Here is a 17383-nt window from a genome sequence, read left to right as displayed (position 1 = left end):
AACTAGATGACAGGACCACACTGGGAGATACAGAACAGGTTTATGCTACACAAAACTGACGCTATCACTGCAATGACAGGTTAATTTTGACACATTTTGACAGATCTCTCCTAGTGAGTGAGGCAAACAAGAAAAAACACTCTTCGAAGAATCTTAACAACTATATTCTTAGAGATTGTGGTGTTTTCTAAACTGCTTAATATGCTTTCTGGCTTTACTATCTCTTTGTTTATATTGGAATTCTATCTGAAGTCTTTGTCCACCAACATTAGCACTCTTCAGGAAGATCTTTTGGCAATTCAGCTGGTAATAGACAAGCGTACTGCACTGGATTCCTCTAGATACTAAAATAACTTAGTTATCCACTTCTAACTCATAAAGCCTAGAAGAACTGTGCAAAATACTGGTCTGGGAAACACAGACATCAGGTTAACTCTTTTCTAGCTCTTAATGTAATATCCAGAAAGGAGGAAGAAAGTCAGACAAAGAAAGTAGTCTTATTTAAAAGTTGAAGGGAATATGTTAATTATGTAATTATATGTTAATATGTAACTTCTTCAAGTTACACATATCTAAATAGATATACCCTACCCTGTTATGGTATAGGTAAGAATATACCATAATTTCATTACACTGTTCCTCACAGACAGCTGTATACAGAGAAAGAAATTCACTTGCATTGTGTCAGTTCCAGCTATGACACAGATGAGGGGAAAGAGACAAGAGTGGGGCAGCAGCACCACCACTCATCACTACGTGGCCCATGCACCTGACAGGTAACCTGTCCAAAATGCAGCACATGATGAGGATAGGCCAGAGCACTAAGCTTTAGTTAAGGGTACTGTACATCACAGCTGTGCTACGAAAGGCACAGAGAGCCTTTTTTCCTCACTGCCACACTTGGAAACATCTGAATAAGGAAACTATACCTATTGCTTCTGCTGCATCCGAACAGTCCTCCACACTAATTTTTTGTAAATACTGTGGTTTAACCAAGCTGACTCATTTGATCGTTTCTTCTCTGTAGAACACAACTCTCAAAGCCCCATTTCAAGTCTAACAACTCAAACCAAGATATAAATTTCAATACCTTCAATCACACTCAAGTACACAACAGAAACTCAGATTTGCTTTGCGAAGCAACACAACAGAACTCAGATTTGCAATTAAGTCTGCCCACCACCTTAATTTCTGTTGACCATTGCAGCTTTTTGTCATCAGAAATTTTTATCTCACATTAACCTTACTTAAGTCTGGCATTTTGCTCATGAAGTTTCTCCTTCAGCTCCCAGTTTTCCTTCGATGCTGCCTGAGCTGTCAGCTCAGCCTGTTTTTTAGTAGCCACAAGCACACTCAACTCTTCTTCTGTCTCCCGAACTCGAGTTTGCAAAGACAAGAGGAGAGATGCTTGTCTAGCATTGTTTTCCCTGTAGCTTTCAGCTTCAGACTTCAGCTCTTTAAAGGAGGTTTCTTTTGAGATCATTCTGGACCTCAGTTCAAGAAGCTATAAAATAGAAAACGAGAAAACTCATTAAAAGGAAAAATAATTTCGTACAGGCTGAAAAATACAAACATTAAAATTTCAATAACATGACAAGAAAAAATACTTCTGGAATAAAAGATTCAGTCCTGTGAGAAAAGATTCCACCACCGTGAGACTAAGTGGAAGGAGGTAACTTTATTTTCATATCACTAGAATATACAGAAATAAAAAGTCACTGTTGTGTCATGTCACATACAATTTCTCACATTAATCTCTGCCTGTTAGATAAATCTGTTAACAAAATCAGAATTTAGAAAGTGCCTGTATTTAGTTCTCCCACATAACCTTAACCCACCTCATCTATGCATATGCAATACAATGCAGCAGTTAACACCACTACTCCCTCTTTTTTTGCATGCTTCCTCCCTGCTCCCAACTCTGGTGCACAATTACTCTGTCTACATTGCAGAAAGCTATTGCAGTAACACTATCCTCTCTTGCGAGGGTGGAGCCTTTTGATGACTTGCTGCATATCCAAATGCAAAGATAATTTTTGAGAGCTGTGCTCTAAGGCAACCTCTTCTCAGCTTAAGCAAATAGTTACTGTTTTTGTTAGATAATTCAATGAAATACAGCTAGACTTACAGAGAAACAGCAAGACAGTCTTTTAAGGAGGAAGAGAAAGACCACAATCGAACATCAAGAATCTGTTCCAGAGATGATGCTGAAGCTTCCCAGCATCTCATGTAGTTCATTCGTTTTTCTTTATCTTCCTTTCCCAATTTTGGTAGAATATCAATTTCCACTGAATTATTTCTGCTACAAACTTCTCTAAAGGACTGAGCTTCTGGCACATGCATCAGGTACATAAAAAACCAGCTCAGTTGTCTTACTTTGTTAAATTTAACACAATTTACAGTGAAAATTTTGCCACAAGAGGCGCTAAGAATTTTTTCAGCTCCTGACAATTCCAGTTCTCAGCAGTAATATATCGCATATAGCACTACTGTATAAGATTAGCATGCAAATAATTAAACCACATTAAACGCTCTTTCTGTTAAAATATGTGGCAAAAAAATTAAGGCAGTGAATATTTATGACATTTAGCTGCAGTATAAGAGGTAAAAAAAAAAAAAAAAAAAGCTTCTAGTATGAGCAAAGCCAAGATGCTCAGAGTAAAATTCCAGCTGGTAAGGCAGCTGAACAGTTACTGCATTTGAAGCTGGCATAAGCCATCACTGATTTTGAGAAGAGCAGCTTTGTCCCTTCCCCATCTCATTGGCTTCACGTTGGTAATTTGCTCTTTTCTTTGCAGTATCAGGGACATTCACATGGCAATGAGGTAAAATAGATCAGGAAACTGATCCAACTGAAAAACAACCCAGAAGGAATGGCTTCATCTTTCTGCTGGATCAGCTCCCCATACCAGCGCACCACAACACAACACAGACATTTGTACTAAAGCAAGGGATGGGGCGGTGTAGGGAAGAAAATGAACAGCTGAAGGAACAATAGGATTGCTTTATTTGGCAACTGGACCAATTATGGTAGCTTAAATTGTTCATAACCTTAACATTTCTCTGTAGTTCAACTCCTCATTTGCCAAATATGATATTTTTTTACTCTGTCTATTCTCCCTGTGGTCAGTTCCAATAGCAGAAGAAAGAAAAAAAACAAGAATAATCTCATATCATGAATTTTAAGAGCATTCAGCATAACTGGGCTCTGACCTCAGCTGGGTCATGAAGGTCTTAAACAAGAGTATGAACAGCTGCTTCTTGCCTATTCTTCTGCCTCGCAAGAACAGCACTGAAGGAGTCTATAAATCAGTCAGTCATCTTGGCAACTAAAGTCATTCAAGATTTCCAGTAAGAACTTCTTTCTATGTGACCATGAAATCCTGTATGTGTTCTCAAATATGAAATGACCCTGGGTAACTTTTGAGGATCTCTGGAGTAATTTCAGGATCAACTGGTCAAATACAAGCTCAGCTGATGGATACTCATCCCTGTAGTTCTGACTGGACACTGTATTAATAATTCATTCTTCTGCAGTATTGAATGCTCTTATTTCCCATACTCAACTAACTATGGTAAAATATATTTTATTTCATTGATATTCTTTTTTTTAAGGTTCAGGTGCTACAAAAAATTTGTAAGAAAACAAAGAATTTTTGTACTTTCTGTAAACTTTCTATTCTCTGCAAAAGTGTTCTACAGAAAATCTTCAGATCTGGAGAAGCATTTGGAGATAGTTTCAAGTATACCTCTGAATGGACACAGTCATACTTCACTGTTAGTGCTGCTAGTTCACTCTGAGCAGTCTCTGCTGCAGCTCGATAGTGGTTCATCTGCTCTCTGATGACAGGAATATCCAAAAGAAAGCGATCACAAGACTCCTGAGAAGACAGTGTGAAAGACAATCTCTTAAACATTGCAATTTTAAACATTTTTGCTTCAGTGTTTTCTAAACTGTACAGAGTACATCAGCAGAGTCATTCACATGGTCGTTACAAGATTAATATTTAAATTCAAAAAAAGTACCCTTGGTCAGAGAAAGGCCTTTCTGTTCTTTACATGAGCTAACTACACTCTGAAGATCTCTCTACTACAAGCCTCTCTCATTCCTCCTTTGACCCATGTCAGCATTTATCCAGAACACTGTTTGACAAGAGAGTCCTCAAGTGTCTTGTACAAAGAGCCACTTTTGTTTTCCGACTGAAGTCATCCTGCATACTCTCTAATTTTTATACTGGAAGAAACGGTGACAAAAAGCAAAGGCCAGTCTTCACCTCATGATTTTGCGCCTTTCATTCATATCTTACCTCTGTTGCTTCCCTACCAAGTTGACAAATCCATGCCTTATCCTGATCTTCTCAAAGTTACTTTCTGGCTTTCCCAGTTGTGCTCTTACTTCTAGTATGCCAAGGTCCTTTTGGACTCCATCAAGTTCGGACATAATTTCAGGTTTCTGAACAACGTTGGTGTTTTTTCCCCAGCAATCACCATTACCACACTGACTTCTCTTCATCCATTCTTACATCCTTCTAACAGACAGTAGGCACTGGCTTTGTGCTCCCAACACAATCTCATTCAATCTCATTCACTTGCAAGAATTCAATTCTTTTTGCTGTGCTTTTTAGAATCTTCTTACTACACTTTTTCATTTTTGCATGGCTCTTCTAAAGTAGAGCACAACCATGGTGGATTTCTCAGCCTTTGTTATTTGAATTTTTCAAGGTGTAATTTAGACCTGAGATCTTGATAGGAGTTTAATTAGATTTTTCCCCCTCCCCCCAATTGATAATGACTACAAATGATGTAATTTAACATTTTGAGAACAGAAGTCTATTAAGTGACGCTGGAAGCACACATTAGAAGACAGAACAAGAGGTTTTTATTTCATCAGCTCCCACACAGGACAGAAACAAAATTGCAATCCTAATGCTTGCAGGTATGCATTGTAAAATGCAAATCTACCCCTACCCTGATGAACACCAATGAGCAACAGAAAAAAAAACGATGAGGGATATGATTAAGAATACAACCAAATGTTGTATTAAAGGGCAGGTGAAGCAGAGAAAAGCTAGACAGATCTGATTCATCAGGTGTCTCCAAAACCTCTGTGAGTTTAATTAGCACACAGAGGCACATATGTGCATACATATACACCAAAAAAAAAAAAAGCCATACTTTTGAGTGTCATTCCCTAAAAACATTGGGATTCTAAAGACTAACAAACAAACAACTAGGAACAATTCACAAAAATGTTCAATTTTGAGAAAGAAATTAAGCAGTGTTGCTGTTCAGTGAACTATGTAACAAGACGTATAACCCTTATTGAAACAGAAGCTGAATTAGTTTACCTTAGAACAACAACAAAAAAAGTGAGCACACACCATTAGCAATTTGCCTGAACTGTTTTCTCACAAACAGCCTGTTCCCACTCCTGTACACTCTACAGACACCATGAATAGAAAACAAACTAAACCACAAACCATTTTAAGAATGACAGGGATAAAGACAGCTGTCTGAGGTCCCAGAGGGAGACAACTCCTGGCTTAATTCACACCAGTTGTTTTGATGTTTTCCCTTTCTTTTCTCTACTTTTTTTTTTTTTTTTTTAAACCTTGTTCTGAAAAAGAGGTGGAAGAGCAAAACCTTATTCAGTAACCTGGGAATAACGTAATTAAAGAGCTCAGCTTCCTGATTATCACAACTGCACATTGATCAAAATGGAAATAAGGAGGCAGAGAATGCACAGCTCTCATTTATCACAGAATCACAGAGCAGCTTGGGTTGAAAAGGACCACCAAGATCATCTAGTTTCAACCCCCCTGCTATGTGCAGGGTCACCAACCACCAGACCACGCTGCCCAGAGCCACATCCAGCCTGGCCTTGAATGCCTCCAGGGATGGGGCATCCATAACCTCCTTGGGCAAGATGAGTAATTCCTTATAACACACAAAGATGACACTGGATAAGGAACCCTGCTCATTCTTATTTTTCAACTGTCAGAAAACAAGTTCCCCAAAACAAAATCTACAGGAAGTGTGAAAAGTACACATTCTGCTGACATAGCTAACTTCCCATCGACCATGTAACAGTTGTCACAATTGACTGCTAGGAAATACACAAAATGCCAGCTGCTTGATATAATCAGCAGCTGCTGTTATCTGATTAATAGAGTGTGTATCTAGCTGAAAACAATACATGTTAAATCTGAAAACATACAAACTGACAATTGGAGCTTACAACTTATTAAAACTTTACAGAAACTTCTGGGCAGTGTTTCAGGGTATCTACTCAACACTGCACTTTCAAAGCCTTCTCAACCGTAAAAAAAAAAAAAAAAAAAAAAAAAAACACTCAAGAGAAACAAAACAAAAAATAGCACATTTTCTTTCCTTCAGTTCTCAAGTACTGCAGCAGTCTTGACAGCTTACATACCGTGGCCAGTAACATTTACTTCAACTTCATTGTCCCCTATGGAGTTACAGAGCTCTTCCTAAGAACTCCCTGTCAGCAGTTTCCTCTCTTAAAGCAAGTAGGGTGTAGCTCAGATGCCTTTCCTTATCTCAGCTTTGGCAATGTATTGCCTATGCAGACAGCCATGTGATAGCTTGATAAGAAAGTTCCAAGTTCTTTAAGGTTTCATTAAGCCAGAAGCCTGGAGCACCCAGAGTTTACCAGAGGTTAACTCTTGCACACATTATCTTGAAGTTAAAAGTGTGACATGTAGCCCTTCTGCTTTCTTCTACACTGACACTGATTTCCAGGATGAGATAAACTGCAAGTTCAGTTCCTATCCATTCTAAACAGGAAAAAAAAAAAAAGAAAGTCTTCTAAACAGGTGACCATGTAGTAAAATAACCCTTTATCAAGAAACATAACAAAATTCCCTGAGGAATAACACAAAACTACTAGTTCAGACTGCAGCAGAAGATAAACTACTTTGGATTATCTTTTATAATATGGTCAACTCTTTAATCTTTCTTCATTTCAGTAGCAGACACTGGGTTAAATCCATCAAGTTTAATCACATTCATCTCCTTAAGGACGCTCAGCCCTTCTGTTTCACAAACGAGTCACCACTTTCATCAAGCCAAATTGATACAGGCAAAACAGCTCATGGTCACACACAGCCAGCAATCTCTGAGATGAAAGGGCTCCTAATTTTCTCAACACATTATCACAGTTCTCAGGGAGTAAGCAAGGCATGTACCATCTTTTTTTGCTACTTTGTCTTACCACCTTATCCACATACTGTTTCACACTGTACAACCAGGTGAAATCCTTTGAGGCCAAGTTTTGTTTTCTTCTGTAATATAGCAGGGCTCCAAAACCAGGGAGGGAGCTTGCAGACAGTGACACTATATTATTTATATAAGTAACTATCCTTACACTGCTGTTTACACTGCTGTATGGATGTAAATTTTCTTCTCTAAACAAACACAGTCACTTCTGAGAAATTCAAAACAGCTCATATAAAAAAAAAAACAAAACAGCAGAGCAAGGTTGAAGAACGAAGAGTCTTGTTCATCAGCAATAATCAATGTAAGAAAGCCCATTAGAGCTGAAATTTCCGAATCCCATATTTGTCACACAATTATCTTTAAGATAATTAGCATGTTAAAGATGTAAAGACACATATTCAAGAATTCACATAATCCAAGAAGGATTTAAAAGAGTTTTAAAGTGAGTCAGGTGTAAAAGTCAACTTGAATTACTATTTCATACGTACTGCTCCAATGAGATTTATAGAAACAGTTCTCTGCATTCTCAAGTGCCTTAGCAAATATGAAGCCAATCATTGTGACATCACACTCAAAAGGCTGGTATGATTATAACATTTTTGGCAGGGAGCATGCATATTTTAATATTTAAGTACACAGCTATGTTTTGCCAGCAGCTACATATAAATCTCATTATTAGTCATACACAACACAATGCAATTAATCGGGCATGACACTATTACAGGAGTAAAATTTATATTACACATGTGGAGCTTTTGTTACTCTTTGGAAAATTCAGATTTGTAAACTCATGAGTACTATAACTTACTGATTACAGTTAAGTGAACAAAGTGTTAAAGGAATAAGAGGCAATGGACAGAAAAAGCCTTCAAGTATTATACTTCCATCAGCATCAAGAAGTCTGGGTTTGGGGTGTTTCTCTCATTCACATTATGGACTCCTTTGAACTCTTCCCATTTACCTGTAAGAAAATGTAGTTTTCATTTCACTTCCAGTGCTAAACAGAACGTAAACCTATATTTACAATGTTGAAGATCAGTAGCTACTTGGACCTTTGGCTTCATTAGCAATTCCTCAGAAGACAAACAACATAAGGACATTGTTGCTATTATGGTTTTCTACCCCATTTTCATTTTGTACCAGATAACCGCTTCTTCCACCATTTTAGAACCTGGCCTGTAATTTGCAAACCTCTCTTTATTTGGAATCAACAGAACTTCAACATTTACTAGATATATACTTCCCCCTACACTTCAAAAACAGTCAGCTGTTCAAGTCAGTCACTCCAATTCTGCATTTGTCAGCTTTTCTTCATTAACAACATCCTTTCCCACTATACAGCTAATCTCAATCCTTGCAAACACTACTACTACTGCTTCCCTTTCTCAAATTATATTTAATTAAAAAATTTAAAAAAAAAAAGTCCCACCAAAATAGAAAGCCCTCAAGAATTAACCACTGACCACTTGCTGAATGATCTGCCAAGCCTATTTCTTGCCTCTTGCCCACATTGTTGGGCACTGCACTCAGGGCTGGGATTTCTTTTTCACATTGCGGTAGCATAAAAAAAAGTGAATAACAATTCACTAACCTTTGTGGACTCTGTTCTTCCTTCATTTCTATAGAAAAACAAACAAAACAACAACAACAACAAAAAACAATGGAGGTTGAAAAATACTATAACAGCTCATTTTCTATGAAACAAAATAAACCCTGAATCTGTAATATTTCTTTTTAATACAAAATTATACTCATGGGGGTATTAAAATTGTTCTAATTTCTGGAAATGCAATGCATTTTCATAACAGCAGCACAGCTCATTATTATTTCTTGCAACCAGAATGAAGATAACATCCAATACAAATTGCTGGGATGAATATCAAGTTGAAAAGAAAATCCACACCAAATGTAACTCCCTAAGAAATCACAAGGAAACTTTAGTCCCAAACCTGCTACTGGAAAAGAGGGAGAGTAAAGCTCCCTTCAAAAGAGGAATAATAGGAATTCATTTTTCATGGGCTCAGCTGCTGTAAAGAAGAGCTTAAAGGCTGCTATTTGATTGTATCTGTTCCAACTACAGTTGGAAACATAATATTAAAACTTTATTGCCATTCAGAATCTAATCCTTAATTTTCTGGAAGAAAAAAAAAAAAAGTTAACTTTTTTCTCAGTAACACTTTGCACAATTTGCTTTGCCTTCAGAGATCACAAAATATTTCTATTAGTAACACTTTATTAACATCAATCTTAGAAGTTACAAGTAATGACTCAAAACTATTTCCAGTTTGTCACTCTGTCCTTCATATTCTCCAAAATCTAAGAAATGTCCAATTACTTTTGATCACTTCCCACTCCATGAAGACCTCTTTGCTTTCTCTGGTTTATTCTTGTAACAGAGCTCAACTCCCTGCTTGAAGTTTGTGTATGCAACTCTAAAAACCTGAGCTCTAGGAGGTGTGCATGTTCTCTTTTGGTTATGTCTGTGGAGTTTTTACGCACTGGTGCGCTGTTCTAGAAACATGCAAAACTAAACTGTCCTGAACAGCCCAAACAAATCACCAAAGAGATTTTCTAAATTCCTTTCAGAAGGGTACTGCCTAGCCCTATCCTCCTCCCTTTGCAGTAATCATTAAAAAGGTATTACTGAAAGATAAAAATCACTGTCCAGGGTTATTTCTCTACTGAGGAGGTTTGATTAATGGGCTCAAATGAAAGCTGCAAGATGATGAACATTGCAGCCTTACCCTCTACTACCAGCAGCAGCAGTTAAAGCATGTCTATCCTTCATTTTCTTCTGTGTTGGAGTGAGGTGACTTTGCATCTAAACAAAACAAAACAAATTATAACAGGAGAGAGCAGTCACCTCAAGGCAGAGAGAGATAAATCAATTGATGTAAATATTATTTAATACGTTAAGATTTTTTTTTTTTTTTTTTTTTTACTTTGCCATTTGGCAGCATAGCTAAATTGACAAATTTGTCTCTCCTGACACTTCATGTCACTGCTTTCCCAAAGCAAATAATGAGGAGAAGGTGATGTATTTCATCTCAGAATAGTAAAAATGGTAATTGCTAATGCAAAAAAAAAAAAAAAACAAAAAAAAAAAACAAACAACAACAACAACAACAAAAAAAACACACAGAGGGGGAGAATAATGTATAACAAAACTAAGTGCTTATCCAGTGGTTTTCATAGATTGCTTGTTCTACTGCTTTTACTTCACCAATGTTGAATAAAGGTAAACGACTTTTGTAAAAGATTTGCTAAAAAAATGTTTAAAAACAGACCATGGGCAAATGTGACCCTTGATACCTCTCTTGGTATACCTATTCTCTTCAAGTTCTCTCTTGATACCTATTGTGTTTTACAGCATTCAGAAGAAGCCAAACATGGGATGAGATACATTTAGATGTGCATACAAAAACACAGTCAAGATGGATGAGGGCTGCAGTTTTATTTGCTGTTTGTGTCCTACAGTTAATAAATACATAGTTACCAACACACTTCTGAGCACCAACTATTTACTATGTTCATAGGCATTACTACCTTCACAGCCTGCCTGACTTCAGTTCAGCAGGATGCACGATGGAGTTACTGCCAATTCTAAAATTAAGCAGCATTAACAAAAACTCTGCAATCAGGTCAAAGCAATCCTACTGAAGAGAACAGCAGTCAATCTTACATAACAGAGGTTGTGTGTATTGATCCCGTGCCTCAGAACAATGTGGTACAACCACACAATTGCCATTCTGCTTTTCGGATATACTGAGCTGTCTGTGCACTGACAGCTGTCCCTTCAGAATAAGAAACTGCTGCAAGTTTCCTGCTGTATCCTCAGTAGGAATGAGCTGGATCTTTCCAAGCCGTATCCTGGAGCGTCTCCTTTAAACCTACATCAAAGCCAGCTAACCAACTTCAAAGGATTAAGAAACACAGAGAAATAATTCCCAGATAACCGTGAATTCCTGCTCCGTGACAGACCCTCCCTTTGCAGCACTTAACAAGGAAAACTTTCGTCCTTGAATTTGGAAAGATAAGCTCTAACGATCGGCTGGAGGTGGGATCGAAGCACGTGCCCACCAACACGTAAAGCCCTGCAGCTGCAGAAACTGTTTAAAAGAAAAGAACGAGACGAAATAAATTTATAATTGAAGAGATAACCCGTAGGAACGGTTCACAACCGGCCTTACGGCTATGGAGAGCGCCTCTCCATAGAAACAGCCAACGCATTTACCGGACACAAGAAAGGCGTTCGGCCAAAACCGCCCGAGCAGAGCCGCGCCTTGCATTACCCCAGAGGGGCCACTGCTCGCAGCCCTCCCCACTCCGGCAGACGCCGCCGCCCCGCGGCCGATACCTGAACGAGCCGAGGGGCGGCCGAGGCTGCGCGGGACCCGGCTCTGGAAGCGCTCATGGCGGCCGCCGCGGCGACTCCGTTCCCACGGCAACGCGGGCGGGCAGCGGGACCGGGGCGGCTCCGCGCTTTTCTCTCCAGCTCCCATTGCTGTTCCTCCGGGTAGAAATCGGAATTGGCAGGAGCCGGCGGGATGCGAGCCCTCACCCACCCACCATAGCATTAGAAAACATAGAAATACCGCTGTCATCTAGTTGGATATTGAGACACGCATACTGAATCAATATTTTCTTTAAATTATGGCTCAACCCTCTTCTGGAGCTAGTTTCCACTCGTTGTGGGGCAGTACTGAATACACACATTCAATAACACTGATATTGGGTCTGAACATTAAGGTCAACACGCCTTCAAAATTGTCAAGTTCAACCATCAACTTAAGTCCCAGCACTGAGCTATGTCCCTCAATGTCGTGCCCATACATCATCTCTTAATACCTCCAGGATGAGGACTCCACCACCTCCTTGGGCAGCCCGTACCAATGCCCAACCAACGTGTGTATGAAGAAATTCTTCCTGATATCTAATCCAAACCTCACCTGGTACAACTTGAGGCTGTTTCCTCTCATGCTATCACTCGTCAACTGAAAGATACTCACCTCACTACAGCTTCTTTTCAGATAGAGCAGTGAGATGCCCCCAACCTCCTTCAAACTAAGCAGCCTCAGATCCCTCAGTCACACTCAGATGCCTTGTTTTTTAATCCTCTCACCAGTTCTGTTGCTCTTCTCTGTACACACTCAAGTGACCCAATGTCCTTGTAATGAGGGACCCAAAACAACACAGTACTCAAGGTACGATTTTACCAGTGCCACGTGCAAGAGGACAATCGCTTTCCCAGTCCTTTCTGAGTCACAACAGGCTGCTGCTGACTCACCTACGTGGGCACACTGTGGGCTCACATTCAGCCAGCTGCTAATCAGCACACCCAGAGCCTTTTCTGCCAGGCAGGAGCCCTGAGTCATATGCCACACAGGTGATGGAAAACAGAGCCCAAAACTGTAGCAGAGGCAGCTGAGCCCACCAGCAGGAGGTGGAAAACACAAGAGGTTTCTCTCTGATTTGCAAACTGAACTGAACTTCAGAACTGAAGGTGAAGAGTAAATGATGTTTGACCAGCACCATGCTTTTGGCTCAGGCACAGTCAGTCTCTTCTCCAGAATTGTGAGACGAGCACTCCACACAGCATGGGGAGAGCAGGCTGCCTTCATTACAGCAAAAAGATCTGAAGCTGACAAGGGAGGCCCTCCTCCTCACCTGCCTTCCAAATCAAGTAGATAAACATGGGAGCAGAGGAACTAGCATGAAAAAAAGAAAAAACCTCCAGATATGTGTATTGCTGCTGTATATCCCTTACTGTGGAGATTTTGTGAGCTACTTAATTGGACCTGCCACAGTGCCTCCAAGGAATAAGGCAATCTCAGCAGATTTCTGGGCTCACACTGAACTCAAGATGTATGACAACTTTCTTTCAGTTTCTTCTTCTAGAGAAAACTGAAAAGCTAGGGCTGGTATTATTATTCAGTCATTTTTAGAAGAGAGCTGTAAATAACCAATTCATGATTTAGAGACATGCGCATGTATGCTACTCTCAGGCTGTAGGCTCAACATAAAGGAAAACTGTGTTAAGGACAGTTTGCTGTTACCTAAACATACAAGTCTGCTCTATTTTTTTCCTCCTCCTGTCTGTGCCCCTGACGCTACGTCACTCTTTCTGCCAATAACAGAATTCTCCCCATCCACACACAGCAGTGCCAACGTAGATACTCAACATATTTTAAAATGTGGCATCGCTTGAAGTGCAGAGCTAGATGATGGAATCTGCCTCATGGAGCAATGTGCACTGAACAGATAAAAGAAGGGGGGTGGGATGGGGGGAGTGTATTAAAGAGAGAAAATAAGACTGGGAATAGCACAAAGGAAAGAACACTAAAGCAGGTGCGGGGCTGAGTCGTGCTGAGGCCCTGGCCAGGCAACATGCAGCAGAGGTAGCCATGTGGCCCCATCTCAGTGTGCAATTGGGAAAAGCCAGGTTGTTATAATTTCAAATGCTATTAAATGAAAGAGAAGAATGACTGGATAAGGCTGACAAAGACAATAGTGGATTAGGAACTTTAAAGGAGATGGTACAGAGCAAAATATAGTACAGGCCAAGCTGGGGAAGGTCAGAGAGTAAACAATGCAAAACATGCACAAGGTAGTAATGAATAGGGAAAAGTAATTTGGAAGCAATATATACAGTAGCTAACTACATCAGGCAGTACCAGCACATCATGTTTTTGTTCCTTACATCACTCCAAAAGATGAGGTCTGGCTCAATCAGACACAGAGAACAGCTCCTTACTAGCAGGGTGCAGCAAAGGGCTTGGCACAGGGTCTGCCAGTGTTGCTGTGGGCTCAGCCTCACACCGTGCTTCAGTGGTGCAGGCCTTGCTGTTCCCAAATCAAAGGTGCTACAGCCACATGCTACAAAGCACTGAGCCAGTCAAAACTCATTCTGCAATTCAAATATATTCAATATTTTTGACAGGCTGAATTCATACAGGTAGTCTCACATAAAAGCCAGCATAAACCTTCCATATATGTAGACAAAGATTTCTTGTTTAGTATTTGACCACGGCCCAATCTGTCCCACTACCAGAGCATTGTACAGATGTGTGGCTAAACCACTGTGAAACTTTCCCCCAACTTTCTTATGTGCTTGAGTGCATTTCTTCCCCCATCACTAATCCTGCAGTGCCACAGCTGGTTCAAGAGACAAACTTCAGCTACTTCTACACCCTTAGTGATGTAGAGATAGCATATATTATATGCTACAAAATTATCTGGAATAAAATACATATATATACAAAACTATAGTGAGAATAACAAAAGGGGAAAGAATAAAGATGAGGAAAAGCAGAAATTTCATACACCACTGAAAAGACTGTGATAATTTGAGGGAGTGCAATACCTTCAAGACATTTCACTAGGAAAAAGTATCTTATTAGAGCATCATAAATCTTAAAATATTTTAAAGCTTATTTGCTAAATTCTACAGGTAGAGCGCTCAAATAGGACTCAGTGTTTCTCTTTACAGAGGGAACATAAAAACTTAAGAAAGACTAGTTCTGAATGTTTAGTTTAAAATAATTTCAGAGAATCATTTACATTGAATGAAATGCTTCACGTTCTATTGCAGAAAATACATGAAAAGGATTCATCACCCTGAGAAAATAGTTATGCAAAATCTTGAGTTCATGTACTTAATAAAGTCACTCTAATCTTTAAGCAGAAAATGTTGTTTCATTAATTCTGCTATCCTCAGATATTGGCATATAAAAATACATTATAAAAATTGATTAAGAGGCTGAATCAAAATATTAATCTTGAAAATGATAGTCCTTGATTGATGGACACATCAATCTACACAAAGAAAACCTACTAACCTCAAGCCATTTACATCAGTAACATACTCAGAAGGTGAAGTATTTGGTTTCTTTATGCATATCAATTCCAAATGATATGGTGAATACATATATGCATTTCAGGCATTCATGCAAAAGCAAATAGAGCTGAGGTAAAAGAGACTCTTACATTAGCAACATTAAAAGAAAAAATGAAATCTCTTTCCTCAGAAGAAAGAGTAGATTTAATCTTCAGGATCTGTCTTCAAATTTGGCTAAAATAACTGAGAACACATTTTTCTTAGAATCACAGAACGGCCTGAGTTGAAAAGGACCACAATGATCATTGAGTTTCAACCCCCCTGCTACATGCAGAGTTGCCAACCACCAGACCAGGCTGCCCAGAGACACATCCAGCCTGGCCTTGAATGCCTCCAGGGATGGGGCATCCACAAGAACAACTTTTACAAACACTGGGCATGAAAGTCAGAGGGGGATGATAAGCCAGGACTTATGCTTGCCTTCACAAAGGTATCAGCTCCAGATACTCAATATGTCCAACTCCAACCTGTGCTATCCACTACCCATCACCAAAAATCACATCCTGCAGCACAGAAATTTTCTTCTGAGTGCCTTATCTTCAACATATCTCCTTTAAAAAAAAAAAAAAAAAAAAAAAAATCAAGACAGAACTTGTTCTCATTTCTCTTTTGTTGTTGACACCAAATTCTAGCTCACAACTAGCAGCAGATGATTTGATATAGAGATCAAATGCTAGAAACTATGACTTCAATTAAAGGGAGAGACTCTCTGGAGGCAGCTTCTTGATGCATTTACAGACTTCAAGGTAGAAAAGATATTAATGCAATTATATTATCAAGAAAACTAGAAGAGAGAATACTAATAGGATTACGAATGTTTGTGTAAGTTACGTCTGGTACCAGGTACTATTGGAAATCTGATAGCAGACAAACTTAGGGATCTACTAGCCTTATAAAGTCTAGCTCTTCCTCTGCCTAAACAAAATAGCAGGTGTCTGGGTTGCTTGGTTTTTTTTTTTTGTGAAATACTGAGTTCAACTCCATCCTCTCACCCCATGTGAAACTTCAGATGAACTGGAGAAGACATTGTGAGGGGTCATTAAACCCCTTAATACACGTCTGTGTATCTTACATTAGTCTCCTCTTTAGCTCCAAATATTTGACTTCATTAAAGACTTAAAAGAAACAGGTAGAATCCTGAAAAAGATGAAAAAAAATTGTGCAAGCATAACAATGTCTTCATAGGAAGTTTGAAAGAAGTTTACAGGAAATTGATAAAAGCAGAATAGAAATACTGAATACATTTATTTTATACAATCATAATATGACAGTTATTTCATAGAAGTGGGGGAGAAAAAGACAAATAAGCCAAACAGGTACAGGAAGTATAAATCAAACACCTCCTTAGAATTTATTTGCAGAATTCACAACTGTGAAACTGAGCCAGAATTTAAATTAATTAGCCTTTGCTGATTTATGAAATAGTGTACCTCTCCTATTTCCAGGGGTAGTAGAAATAGAAATGCATCTGAATCAGCTACAATAAAATTTATTAAATTTAAGAAAGGTTTGAAAACCTGTTCTTGGACCTGTTCTTCAGACAAAAAAAAAAAAAAAACCACCACTACCAACAAAAGGTGTCCACAGTATAGGAAAGACTCACCTACTGTGCTGGCTGCCATACTGTATAGAAATAAAAGAAACATTTCAAACAATACATTTTCAGTTTCTTTCAAAACTGTTTAGATTAGTCATAAGTTATTTCGGCCTTAAAACAAAATCATTCTATACTTTTGATCTGTAAGTTTGGATAGACAAGGCTTCTGAGCAAACAAAATATTGAATTAAAAATGAGCAATTCTATAAAAAAATTGCACCTCAGGATTATTATGTTATATACAATGTAATTTTTAGAGTAAAAAAAACACATAATGATGGTAATTTCTGTGCAATAGAGTGAATATTTTTCATACGCTGACAGAAGACTGGGGATAAATATACTTCATGTCAAACAAAGATTAGGTAGTTCAACCATGAATTGAAATACACTATGAATTTTAAAGCAACTACTTCAACAGCAACAATTAAGATTTTCAGAACATCAGTAGCACATGTAAAACAAAATAATTTTTCAAACATTGTAGTTGTATGGATTGAAACACTGAAATACTTTCATTTTTTGCTGAAAACATAAGGAGCACCTATCAGTTTAGGAAACAACACTGGTAAACTCCACCAGCTGCACTAACCTTAGGAAGAAATTGTCACATTTATTTCAACAGATTCTCAAAGTTTTGAAACAAACAA

At 38.6% G+C, this 17383-nt stretch overlaps 1 protein-coding gene across 1 annotated transcript in view; it reads right to left on the bottom strand.

Annotated features, from left to right (window-relative positions):
- CCDC170 (coiled-coil domain containing 170) overlaps positions 1 to 11741 on the bottom strand; it is a gene marked incomplete at both ends in the record, with an annotated part of 41287 nt that extends 29546 nt beyond the window's left edge. The window contains 3 exons of the mRNA XM_079550330.1: positions 1248 to 1504; positions 3750 to 3881; positions 11430 to 11741. Coding sequence (XP_079406456.1) covers positions 1248 to 1504; positions 3750 to 3881; positions 11430 to 11741 — 701 coding nt within the window. The remainder of the gene's footprint in view (positions 1 to 1247; positions 1505 to 3749; positions 3882 to 11429) is intronic.
- Positions 11742 to 17383: the final 5642 nt, after the last annotated feature.

This window comes from Tetrao urogallus, assembly GCF_951394365.1.
Source record: "Tetrao urogallus genome assembly, chromosome: 2".
NCBI classification, from domain to species: Eukaryota; Metazoa; Chordata; class Aves; order Galliformes; family Phasianidae; genus Tetrao; species Tetrao urogallus.
The sequence above is the reverse complement of the archived record's forward strand: the minus strand, read 5'-3'. Positions and strand labels throughout refer to the sequence as shown.